The sequence below is a fragment of the Neophocaena asiaeorientalis genome, unplaced genomic scaffold (assembly GCF_003031525.2).
Source record: "Neophocaena asiaeorientalis asiaeorientalis breed wild unplaced genomic scaffold, Neophocaena_asiaeorientalis_V1.1 scaffold544, whole genome shotgun sequence".
Taxonomy (NCBI): Eukaryota; Metazoa; Chordata; class Mammalia; order Artiodactyla; family Phocoenidae; genus Neophocaena; species Neophocaena asiaeorientalis.
Window position 1 is genome coordinate 931863 of NW_020173921.1, and position 14312 is coordinate 946174.

At 34.3% G+C, this 14312-nt stretch overlaps 1 protein-coding gene across 1 annotated transcript in view; it reads right to left on the reverse strand.

Annotated features, from left to right (window-relative positions):
* Window positions 1-14312, reverse strand: part of ADGRB3 (adhesion G protein-coupled receptor B3) — a 778422-nt gene that overhangs the window by 311686 nt on the left and 452424 nt on the right. Inside the window, exon 15 of the mRNA XM_024752147.1 lies at window positions 10660-10703. Within this exon, the coding sequence (XP_024607915.1) occupies window positions 10660-10703 (44 nt within the window). The remainder of the gene's footprint in view (window positions 1-10659; window positions 10704-14312) is intronic.

The following is a 14312-nucleotide window of genomic DNA, read 5'->3' on the forward strand; positions in this document are numbered from 1 at the left end:
CCACTAAGATCACGAACAAGATAAGGTTGCCCACTCTAACCACTAGTATTCAAAATAGTTTTCAAAGTTTTAGCCACAACAATCAAAGAAGAAAAAGAAACAAAAGGAATTCAAACCAGAAAAGAAGTAAAACTGTCACTGTTTGCAGATGACATGATACTATACATAGAGAATCCTAAAGACACTACCAGAAAAAAACTAGAGCTAATCAATGAATTTGGTAAAGTAGCAGGATACAAAATTAATGCACAGAAATCTCTTGCACACCTATACACTAATGATGAAAAATCTGTAAAAGAAATTAAGGAAACACTCCCATTGACCATTGCAACAAAAAGAATAAAATACCTAGGAATAAACCTACCTAAGGAGACAAAAGACGTGTATGCAGAAAACTAAAAGACACTGATGAAATAAATTAAAGATGATACAAACAGATGGAGAGATATACCATGTCCTTGGATTGGAAAAATCAACATTGTGAAAATGACTACACTACCCAAAGCAATACACATATTCAATGCAATCCCTATCAAGCTACCAATGGCTTTTTTCACAGAATTAGAACAAAATATTTCACAATTTGTGTGGAAACACAAAGGACTCTGAATAGCCAATGCAATCTTGAGAAAGAAAAACTGAGCTGGAGGAATCAGGCTCCTTGACTTCAGACTATACTACAAAACTACAGTAATCAAGACAGTATGGTACTGGCACAAAAACAGAAATATAGATCAATAGTACAGGATAGAATGCCCAGAGATATACCCACGCATATATGGGCACCTAATTTACAACAAATCAGGCAAGAACATACAATGGAGAAAAGACAGACTCTTCAATAAGTGGTGCTGGGCAAACTGGACAGCTACATGTAAATAATGAAATTAGAACACTTTCTACCACGACACACAAAAATATACTCAAAATGGATTAAAGACCTAAATGTAAGGCCAGACACTGTAAAACTCTCAGAGCAAAACATAGGCAGAACACACTATGACATAAATCACAGCAAGATCCTTTTTTACCCATCTCCTAGAGAACTGGAAATAAAAAGAAAAATAAACAAATGGGACCTAATGAAACTTAAAAGCTTTTGCACCACACAGGAAACCATAAACAAGAAGAAAAGACAACCCTCAAAATGGGAGAAGATATTTGTAAATTAAGCAACTGACAAAGGATTAATCTCCCAAATATACAAGTAACTCATGCAGCTCAATATCAAAAAAACCCCAAACAACCCAATCCAAAAATGGGCAGAAGACCTAAACAGACATTTCTGTAAAGAAGATGTACAGATTGCCAACAAACACGTGAAAGGATGCTCAACATCACTAATCATTAGAGAAATGCAAAACAAAACTACAATGAGGTATCACTTCACACCAGTCAGAATGGCCATCATAAAAACATTTACAAACCATAAATGCTAGAGAGGGTGTGGAGAAAACAGAACCTTCTTGCACTGTTGGTGGGAATGCATATTGATACAGCCACTATGGAGAACAGTATGGAGGTTCCTTAAAAAACTAAAAATAGAACTACCATATGACCCAGCAATCCCACTACGGGGTATATACCATGAGAAAACCATAATTCAAAAAGAGACATGTACCACAATGCTCATTGCAGCAGTATTTTCAATAGCCAGGACATGGCATGGAAGCAGTCTAAGTGTCCATCAACAGATGAATGGATAAAGAAGATGTGGCACATATATACAATGGACTATTACTCAGCCATTTCCAAAAAGAAATGAAATTGAACTAGTTGTAGGGAGGTGGATGGCCCTAGAGTCTGTTATACAGAGTGAAGTAAGTCAGAAAGAGAAAAACAAATACCATACGCTCACACATATATATGGAATCTAAAAGAAAAAAAAAAGGTTCTGTAGAACTTAGGGCCAGGACAGGAAAAAAGACACATATGTAGAGAATGGGCTTGATACATGGGGAGCAGGAAGCACAAGCTGGGAAGAAGTGAGAGAGTAGCATTGACATATATACACTACCAAATGTAAAATAGATAGCTAGTGGGAAGCAGCTTCATAGCACAGGGAGATCAGTTCAGTGCTTTGTGACCACCTAGAGGGGTGGGATAGGGAGATTAGGAGGGAGACACAAGAGGGAGGAGATGTGGGGATATATGTATACATATAGCTGATTCACTTTGTTATAAAGCAGAAACTATCACAACATTGTAAAGCAATTATACTGCAATGAAGAGGTTAAAAAATTCTAGAAAAAAAGACTTCCTGTTTGAAACAAGTAAATATAGTCATAAGACATTATATATGAACCTCATGGTAACCACAAATCAAAAAATGACAATAGATACACAAAAACCATAGAAGAAAGAACACAGGCAAACCATTAAAGAAAATCATTAACCCACAAAGGAGGAATCTAAAAAGAAGAGAAGACCAAAAAAAACAACCAGAAAACAAGTTGTAAAATTGTAATAAGTACATATTTATCAATAATTATTTAAATTTCAACAGACTAATTGTTCTAATCAAAAGGCATTGGGTGGCTGATTTGAGAAAAAAAAAGACCATCTATATGCTGCTTACAAGAGACTCACATCAGAGGTAAAGAAATATACACAATGAAAGTGAGAGGATGCAAACAGAAATGTCGAAAGAAGGGTAGCAGTACTCATATCAGACAAAATAGACTTTATAAGAAACTTTCACAACAGACAAAGAAGGACATTATATGAGGATAAAGGGATCAACAAAAGAAGAGGATATTACATTCATTAACATATATGTATGCAATATAGGAACACCTAAATATAAAAAGCAAATGTTAACAGACATACAGGGAGAAATTTATAATAGTACAATTACAGTTGGGGACTTTAACACCCCACTGACATCACTGGATTGTCATCCAAACAGAAAATCAAGAAGGCAACAGTGGTCTTAAATGACACAATAGACCAGTCGGACTTAATACATATGTACAAGACTTTACATCCAAACCAGCAGAATACACATTCTTCTCAAGTGCATATGGAACATTCTCCAAGATAGATCACATGCTAGGCCACAAAACAAGTCTCAACAAACTTGGGTGGATAAAAATTATGATATATGAAGTGTTTTTTTTTTCCCAAACAAAATGGTATGAAACTAGAAATCAACTACAGAAAGAAGAATCGGAAAATAACACATGGAGACCAAATAACATGGTACTAAAAAAAACAATCAGAAAATATGCCAAGACAAATGAAAATGGAAACACAACTTTTCAAAATTTATGGCATGTATCAAAAGCAGTACTAAGAGGGAAGTTTACAGTGATACAGGTCTTCCTAAAGATATTTAAAAAAAACCTCAAATAAACAACCTAACCTGCTACCTAAACGAATTAGAGAAAGAAGAATAAACAAAGCCCAAAGTCAGCAGAAGGAAGAAAATAATAAAGATCACAGAGGAAATAAATAAAACACAGACCACAAAAAGAAAAATATAAACTCAATGAAACAAACAGCTGGTTTTTTGAAAGGACAAAAAAAAAATGATAAACCTTTAGCTGTCTCAGTAAGAAATAATGAGGACTCAAATAGACAAAATATGAAGTGAAAGAGGAGAAATGACAACTAACACCAGAGAGATTCAAAAAATCATGAGAACAGTATGAACAGTTATATGCCAACAAATTGGACAACATAGAAAAAGTGGGCAAATTTCTCGTGACCAACACCTGCCAAGAATGAAACAAGGATAAACAGACAATTTGAACAGAACAATTACCAGTAGTGAAATTGAATTTGCAATTAAAAACTTCAAGCAAACACAAGTCCAGAACTGGACAGCTTCATAGGTGAATTCTACTAAACATATAAAGAAGAACTAATAACTATCCTTCTCAAACTATTCCAAAAATTAGAGAACACAACACTCCCAAATTCTTTCTATGAGGCCATGATTACCCTGATACCAAAACCAGACTAAGATACTACAAAAACAGACATTTACAGGCCAATATATTTGATGAATATAGATGCAAAAATTCTCAACAAAATATTAGCAAACCAAATTCAACAATATATAAAAAGGATCATACACCATGATCAAGTTGGATTTATTCCAGGGATACAAGACTGCTTCAGCATTCACAAATCAATCAGTGTGATTCACCACAACAACAAAAGGAAGGATATAAATCACATGATCATCTCAATAGATGCAGAAAAAGCATTTGACAAAATTCAACATCCATTCATGATAAAAACTCACCAAAGGGGATATAGAGGGAACATATCTCAACATAATAAAGGCAATTTATGGCAAACCCACAGCTAACATCATGCTCATTGGTGAAAAACTGAAAGCCTTTCCCCTAAAATTAGGAAAAAGACAAGGATGTCTACTTTCACCACTTCTATTTAACATAGTACTGGAAGCCCTGATCACAGTATGAGACAAGAAAAAGAAATAAAGATATCTAAATTGGAAGAGAAGTAAAACTGTCACTGTTTGCTGAAGATATGGTAATATACATAGAAAACCCTAAAGTCTCCACCAAAAATCAATTAGAACTAATAAATGAATTCAGTAAAGTTGCAGGATACAAGATTAATATACAGAAATCTGTTGCTTTTCTATACACTAATAGTGAACTATTAAAAAGAGAAAGCAATAAAACAATCCCACTTCAATTTGCATCAAAAAGAATAAAATACCTAGAAATAACTTAACCAAGGAGGTGAAACACCTATACTCTGAAAACTATAATACATTGAAAAAGGAAACTGAAGATGATACAAAGAAATGGAAATATACCTCATGCTCATGGATTGGAAGTATTAATATTGTTAAAATGGCCATACTACCCAAAGAAATCTACAGATCTAATGCAATCCCTATGAAAATGACATTTTTCACAGAACTAAAACAAGTAATCCTAAAAGTCATATTGAACCACAAAAGACCCTGAATTGACAAAGCAATCTGGAGAAAAAAGAACCAAGCTGGAGATATCTTGGTCCCTGACTTCAGACTATACTACAAAGCTACAGTATTCAAAACAGCATGATACTGACACAAAAACAGACACATAGATCAATGGAACAGAATAGAGAGCCCAGAAATAAACCCATGAACCTCTGGGAGAAAAGACAGTCTCTTTAATAAGTGCTTCTTTGAAAATTTGGACAGCTAAGTGTAAAAATATGAAACCAGAACACTTTATCACACCACGTACAAAAATAAACTCAAAATGGGTTAAGGATCTAAATGTAAGGCCTGAAGCAATAGAACTCCTAGAAAAGAACACAGGCATAACACTCTGAGATAAATTGTAGCAATATGTTTTTGGATCTGTCTTTTAAGGCAAAAGAAACAAAATAAAATATAAACAAATGTGATCTAATTAAATGTAAACGTTTTTGCACATCAATGGAAACCACTAACAAAACAAAAAGACAACCTATGGAATGGGAGAAAATATTTGCTAATAATATGACTGAGAAGGTGTTACTTTCTAAAATATATAAATAGCTCATACAACTCTATATTAAAAATCCAAACAACCCAATTAAAAAAATGGGCAGAAGACCTGAATAGACAGTTTTCCAAAGAAGACATACAGATGGCCAACCAGCATATGAAAAAATGCTCAGCATCGGTAATCATCAGAGAAATGAAAATCAAAACCACAATAAGATAACACCTCACACCTCTCAAAATGGCTATCATCAAAAAGTCTACAAATATCAAATATCGGTGAGGACAAAGAGAAAATGGAACCCTAGTACACTGTTGATCAGAATGTAAGTTGGTGCAGACACTATGAAAAATAATATGGAAGTTCCTCCAAAATCTAAAAATAGAACTACCACATGATCCAACAATTCCACTCCTGGGTATATATCTGAAGAAAACCAAAAACACTAATTTGAAAAGATACATGCACTCCAATGTTCATAGCAGCCCTATTTATAATAGCCAAGATATGAAAGCAACCTAAGTGTCCATTAACAGATGAATGGATAAAGAAGAAGTGATTTTATATATATATATATATATATATATATATATATATATATATACACACTACTCAGTGATATATATATAATATATATACTACTCAGCCATAAAAAAGCATGAAATTCTGCCATTTGCAAAAATGTGGACGGACCCAGAAGATATTATGCTTAGTGAAATTAGAGAAAGACAAAATCTCTGTGTTTTCTTTTATATGTGGAATATAAAAAATAAATAAAATGAATGCATATAACAAAACAGAAACAGATTCACGGATATAGAGAACAAACTAGTGGTTACCAGTGAGGAGAGGGACGGGGATGGATCACAAGTTTGGGGTATGGGATTAAGAGATACAAACTATTGTGTATAAAATGAATAAGCAACAAGGATATATTGTACAGCACACGGGAATATAGCCATTATTTTGTAATAACTTTTAATGGAGTACAATCTATTAAAATGTTGAATCACTATGTTGTACTCCAGAAACTAATATAATATTATAATCAACTATACTGCATTAAAAAAAGGAATAAAAAAACCTCTGAAACATTTTCTGAGAATAAACATGATATTTCACAGACCTGTTAGAATCAGATGGTGCTACTGAAACCCATGGAGAAACACCACAGGTTCACATAAAGGAAGGATTATGGGTTTTCCAGTGAAAACCCATGTGTGTAGTCAACACACATGATCCAATAACCAAAATCCAAATTTGGAGTAGCCCAAAGAATGTGCAAATTATCAATCACACAAGTGTAATAAAAAAACAACGAAAAAACCCACTTTTTGTAACTAAAATAAGCCTTTTTCTGAAGTGAGGAAAGTACTTTCAGTTTACTTCATGGGTCACCCATGATGAAGCATTTTCTACATCCTGTTAATCAGTTACTCAAAGCAGAATAAAAATATATTTTATAATTGTCTAAAACTGTTGAGCCTAAGCAGAGTAAAATAAAAAGGCTTTGTTTGGGATTATCAACGTTGTAGATTATCACTAGAGTTAAAGTTAATTGTTCATGACGGACCTTAGTACTGTAACATGCCAAAGCATTCTCCCTTCAGTCTTCCAATCTAATGATTGCTAGAAGTATATGTCACTAATAAAATGAAACATAAATGAAAATAATTCTTAAGTAAAAAAGATACCTGAGAAATATTCAAACATTTATTCTTATACAAAACTAACCAATAAGTATTTGTTGAATTCATACTATGTGCAGGTGTATCAGGCATTAGTGCAGTTAGTGAATAAGAAAGGTAATTTATTGGTATTTAAATCTTGTGGTATTTACTCTCTAGTGGGGATGACAGAGAGTAAGCAAGAAAAATAAATAAAAAGTAACAATGTATGCTGTGAAGAATGTAAAATAATGTTATATAAAGAGAACAACAGGGTAACAAGTTGGACTGTGAAAGACCACCTCAAGGAGGGATGTACAAGGAGGTACGCAGAAGAACAGTTTGTAGAATAAAATAATTTGAAAACCACTTCAATGCCACCAATATTGGGAATACTAGATAAATTATGATATATTTATACAATGCAGCAGGTACAAGGGATAAAACATTAAAAAATTTAAGATGACAAGTGTTATATACAGTATGACAATATTTATGTTAAAATAGTGTTAATTTCTATGGCTACACATGTGTGTCAATGCATAAGTAGATGCCTGAAATTATACATAAAAAAATATAAGTAGGAGTGACCTTGGAGAGGTGGTGGATGTGGAGACCCAAGTTATTAATGATTAATGGGGTCTTGTGCCTTAGCTGTTATGTTTTATAGTTTTACAAGTAAAAGATACTCATGCATTATTTTTATAATTAAAATTTAACTTTAAATATTTAAAAGTAAGGCAACTTGATATTGCCAAAGGGGAGGGGAGATGGGTGTGGGTGAAATGGGTAAAGGGGGAGGGTCAAACCCTCCAGTTATAAAATGAATCGAACCTGGTAATGTAATGTACAGTACACAGGGATGACTATAGTTAATAATATCAGATTGCAAAGTTGAAAATTGCTGCGAGTAAATCTTAAAAGTTCTTAAAGAAAAAGAATTTATAATTATGTATGGTGACAGATGGTAACTAGACTTACTGTGGTGATCATTTAGCAGTGTATACAAATAGTGAATCATATTTCACACCTGAAACTAATAGAATATTATATGTCAAATATACCTCAATAAAAAACTAAGGCAATTTGATTATGTAAACCAAAATTAAAAGACAACTTCTAATTTCAATTTTGTTACTGCAATCTTGAAAACACCATTTAGATCAACGCTTTTCTGTGTAAAAAGGAATAGCCATATCTCTTCATTAACTATTTTTAGAGGTCTTATACTCAAAGTTAACATCATTGCATCGATAAAACTATTGTGTATGTGAACATGAGAGAGTGGCATGGACACATATACACTACCAAACGTAAAATAGATAGCTAGTGGGAAGCAGCCGCATAGCACAAGGAGATCAGCTCGGTGCTTTGTGACCATCTAGAGGGGTGGGATAGGGAGGGTGGGAGGGAGGGAGACGCAAGAGAAAAGAGATATGGGAACATATGTATATGTATAACTGAATCACTTTGTTATAAAGCAGAAATTAACACACCATTGTAATGTAATTATACTCCAATAAAGATGTTAAAAAAAAACAACAGAAGAACAGATGTGAAAAAAGAAAATAAAGTTGTCTTAAACTTCATTGTTTAAACCTCACCCAGAAAAATAATTTAATGATGAAAGAGTCTGGTAAAACGTGTGATGGGATGGAAGTTCTTTCATAGTGGAAAGCTTTTTGATCACTTTTCAGATACATCAAGGAAACATGAACTGCACTGATCTCAGGAGATAATCTGATCTGAAAGGCAGCTAAGCACACCTCCTATCGCTGAATTGTTTTCTTCAAGGACAACTAAAAAGCTGAAGTTTGTAAAGCTAAGACATGTTCTTTGTGATGGATAAGAGTCAGCAGATGTTAGAGAAAACAGAGCATGATTGATTCCTAAACTTAATACTGACCTCAAGACCCAACAGTTTTATAAATTAAACTTAAAACCTTAGAAAAACTGTGAAAGCAAACCCAGAGAGGCACAGAATAAGGGAATATTGTTTCTTCTGTAATATCCCTGTAAGTCCCAAAGGTCTTTTGGAATAACCAGCACGTTCCCCTTTTTGGATCAACATAGAAATACATTCTACCCACTAAAAAGGTAATAAAATTAAATAAAAGTTGGTTATTATTCATGGAGATATGCAAGTATCTGTAATCAGGTGCTTAAGATGGCATGCTTTTCTTAAGTAGAAAACGTTCAATTAGATTTTTGTAGCCTTTTATTTTTCCCTTGTCTGTACAACATACTAAACAGTGCCTTAGAATATACTACCAGCATCTTCTCTGGCTATTGGTAAAGAGGAAATCTTGCAAAAATTCTATGACCACGGATTTCTCTATGTGGTTTTAAAAAGAAAAAAAAATGACATCAGTGAGAAACATCCAGCTCATGTTATCACAAGGACAAGTTGGGATTCTCCATATGCACTACGGTTCCTAGGAGAAGAGGATCCCTAGAATATCAGAATCTATAGCAAAAAATCATGCTAATGTCATTGATTTTTCACCCACATAAATACTAGTTTAAATTACATCAGTATCCTAAGAATTAGCACATTTCCAGTAGGTTTGCTCTTTACCTAGAAAGTCTAAGAATGTCCCTCTTCTAGACTCTCCATAACTACTGATGAGAGACAAGTAACATCATAAAATTAGATGTAGATCCGATTTAGGGTGAAGAACATGGGGGGAAATCATAGAATACATAGAACCCAACAATGTGGTGTGTTAACTGACAGCATATACGTGGTGGTATTAGCTTTTGAGATTGATTGACATTTATCCCCCCTCCATGCAAAACAAAACAAACCAAGATTGTATAACCTGGCTACTACACTGAAATAAACCCATAGAAGTACTTAAAGTATGGGAATCTAATTAATCCTTAATCATGGATTTTTCTGCTCTTTGAGACCTTAGAATCTCATAGCATTACCAATGAGATTAAGATGATTTTGACCAGATATATTGCAATTACTTGTTACAAACAAAGTAATACATGGAAGAATTATTCATTCTTACTATATGAATAAGAAAATTAAATGTCACTCAATGTTTTTATAACAAAACAATTTGGAAGGACCATATAAATATCGCATTACTCTGATAATAGATTCAAGGTCATACCTTGAATAGATTCAAGGTAATGTATTGGCTAAATGACCATATAGATTGCTATTTTATTCTGCGATTCTAAGCTGAATTACTAGGGCAAAATGTTGAAATAGCATCTGAGCTCCTATAATTTTAAAATATTAGAGCTTTTAAAAATCCTCATGGAATTCACATCGCAATATGCCTTACACATCAGGTAATGCAATCCTACCTTGGGATGTAACCTGATGGCATCATCACACACAAACACATTCATCATGCTGTCCTACAGATTCAAAAAGAAGACTGCTTTCTCTCCTAGTGTAACTCACATCCCACTAACTTATCATATTCCTGTTGACTAGAAAGCAGCTGAAATAACTTAATGTGCTTTGAATGTTTAGTCCAAAGTCATGTAAGAAAACATCTGTCACTTACGTTTTTGAGTCATCCCATAACACACAATAAGGATTCAAAGTACCCTAAAAATAAGCAGAGAAAGAATAAATGTATCTTGAGTACATACATAAAAAACTGAAGGATTATGTGAAATGCAAAAAGAATGGCACATTTCTTATCCTGCAGTAAGATTCTTTAAGGATTCCACCTCTATTTTTTTTGCATTAAAAATTTGCATGTCCTTTCTCATAGGTTTAATGGCCCATTTTATGAAATTTTATTCATGAAAACTTTACGTTTATTCCAAATATCATAACCCATAGTTGTTTTTTTATTTAATTATAAGTGAAGGCCTCATAAATGACAAGGTACATACTTTGATGATTTCTATTTCATTTTTTTCCCCTAAAACAGTAATTGCTGGATTATTTCTTTTTAGAAGCCAAAGTATTTTCAATATCTAATATTTACAATATTTATAATAATTCAATCACAGTGAAACTTTCTGCATTAGGCACACCTGCCACTTCCTCTTCAGCCTCCAGTGGTGCAGCTTCCAAAAGGCAAGACATGGCTGCATTAATTGTCCATTTCCAGAGAGTCTGTAGACTTGCAATATTTTCTTAATCAACAGATCATATTCCTATAAAATCACATCTAATAAAACTATGGGAAAACATGCTAAATGTTTATTCAGTTTAATCATTATGTAATGAGTAGCCACAATGACCTTCAGCATGACACAATGAGTTTTCCACATTGGAAAACCTTCTGTTTTGAAGAGACTAATTGTTGGAATGTTTTTCTTTCTGTCTTTCTGTCACATTCATTGGGCCCTATTTTTCCCGTTGGAACTAACCTAGTAATTCTTCTTCTCTGATGTTGTGAGCTATCCACAGATCCTCTTCTCTTTTCTATTAAACACACTCTGTAGCTTTCAAGTTCTCTCATCCTCCACATTCATCTCCTGGAGCACACACTTTAAAGTGTGTTTAGGGAACTCATCCACCTGTGTCCTACCTGCACAGGATAAAGCGGTACTGTTGCTTCTGCAATGTAGGTGCCATATGCCTAATAATGCATTCCAACGGTGTATGGGATATTTTGGTAATCTTCCCCTGAGCTTGACAGGTATTATTACCCACTGAAGTCTCTCAGGAGCTTTTTGAATTCTGATTTTGACATCACATATATTCACTCTTTAACTTTGTGTCACTGCATGATTAAGAAACAAACATGGTATCTATGGGCTCATCCAACAAGTCAGTGATAAAAGTGATGAATAGGCCAAGGCAGGTAAAATTTATAGTCCTGAAACAGCCTACTGGCTCCTTCCCGCAGGGGGTCATGCTCCCTCAGAGAACCTGCCCTCGGTCTTGTTTCCAAGTAGATAATCACTGGCATGTATCTGGCAAAGCAACATCTTTAAAATTCTAGGCAAGTTCTTTGTGAAACACTGACTTTCTAAGTGCTGGTCACCGAGTCCATTCTAGAATTCCACTAGGAAAAAGAAACTTAGCTCATTATTCTAAAACTGGTGAAATTTACCCCAACTTTCATTATTCATTTTAATTGGGACATTGACTAACTCCCATATTTTAGCACTATTACCATTCTCCAAAATCCCTCAAAGACCACATCTCTAATGCATCCTTCTTATCAGATGCTCATACTTATAAACTATGCTCTTAGAACATAAAAAATATTCCCTTCCCTGAAATGGGTTATAGCCTTACAGAGATTGAAGAGGAACACACATGGAATGTTCATGGAATAACAAAAAAAGAGACATGCTCATATAAATGTCACTAGTTGATACTTTACTTTTTAAAGGACAAATTATGGACAGAGCATCATGGCCTGTGTCAAAGAGAGTTCCATGGAATAAATGGGCCCTTTTCTAGTTCTCACAGGAGGCATAGATATGGATGTTCAAGACATGGGGAGGGCAATAGTGTTTCAACTTGGTTTCTTTCTCTGTCCTATGAGACCCGGTCTGGTTTTACCTGAAATCCTCATACAGCATGTGACTTTCTAAGAAATCCTCAGCAGAGCTACAGTGTTGTATAATAAAGTTATGCTATATTTAGGGTTCTGTTCAAAAGAGCTCAGAACACTTTCTAGAAAGCAAATTAGCCCTGGAATATGACAATGAAGGTCATGGGAGTATACATGTCATGGATATAGACTGTATACATAGGTGAGGACCTTGAGATTACAGGTCCTCTACATCGAGTTCACTTCTTCAGTAATGTACGAGTGAGATTAAGTTCAATCTCTATATAAATCAAAGCAGGATACTGATTATAGGATTACTGTTTCATAATTAGAGCTCATAACAGGTTATGACAAAAGATAATAATATTAGAGAAGAAATAGAATATAAACTTAATTGTTTAGATATCACCTTCCATTTTACCCCTCGAAAGACACTAATTTCCACCTTAAAACGAAAGTATAAAGGTGAGAAATGCCTATTCTACTCTTATCCATGCCTCTGTCAACCCTCAGTTTCACCCACTACCTTCCTCACCCCTCACCCCTTAGATCTCATGATTCTCTCTCTTTCTGTCCTTGTGAAAATTTAGAAACAATCCACATGAGAATTATAGGTTCCAAAACACACCACGCAATCTTGCATTTCACTGTACATTCTGGACCTACACAAAAGACAGACACCCCTCTGTGAACATTCATTCCAGAAGAGTCACCCATACGTGGGCCTATGAGGTGAGGTCAGTTATGGAAACATCTGAAGCTTACAAAAATAAGCAGAACAAACAAACTAGTGGAATCTTAGTACCTGGATAGACCAGTCACTTAGAGAATAAGAATGAGAGATGGTAAAGAAAGCAAAACCCAATGACGAATGAATTCTATACATGAAAAAAACCCCAGAAAACCTGGCTAAAAGAAACCACTTGTAAAATATTTGTTATAATTTTCAGATACTTTTCTCAAAGGTACTCTGCTGCAAGATCTGTTATGAAGAATTTACAGAAAATCAATAGCAGGCAATGGCAAGCCCGACAGAGAGCAGGAACAAAGCGTAATGACAGAAGCAAGAGGCAAATAGGTAGGCTGTGAACCAACTCACAAAAGTGGATTTAAGAAAAGCATGAAACTAAGAAACCAGAAGCTGTCAGGTAAATGAGCCAAACCGGCTAGAGAAGATTAATTTATAGAGCTGTCAATATAATTGACACTTAAAATATTAAAACTGAATGTATTTGAAAACTTTTGGAAAGAATACGCTGTTCTTGAAAAACATATTTTTGGCCAAAAAATTGTCTCTTGACTCCACTGAAAAGAGTATAGTTGAACTTGAGTTAAACATTTGTACTCACCCATTTTTAAGCGCTTAAAAATGTACTGTGACCCAAGTTTTCTAATTACCATAGATGTTCTACACAGCACTTTTAGTGCTTTAACAGTCTTTGATATTTTCCTTTACTTCTCTTCTCTGTCTCAACATCAAGCAAACCATTACTGATCACCCTTGACTGGTGATGGGGTTACATTCTGATAAACCCATTGCAAGTTGAAAATATCATACATTGACGATGCACTTCATACACCTAACCTACAGAACATAATCGCTTAGCCTAGCCTACCTTCAGTGTGCTCAGAACACTTACATCAGCTTCCATCTGGGCAAAGTCATCTAACACAGGCCTTTTTTAATAAAAAGC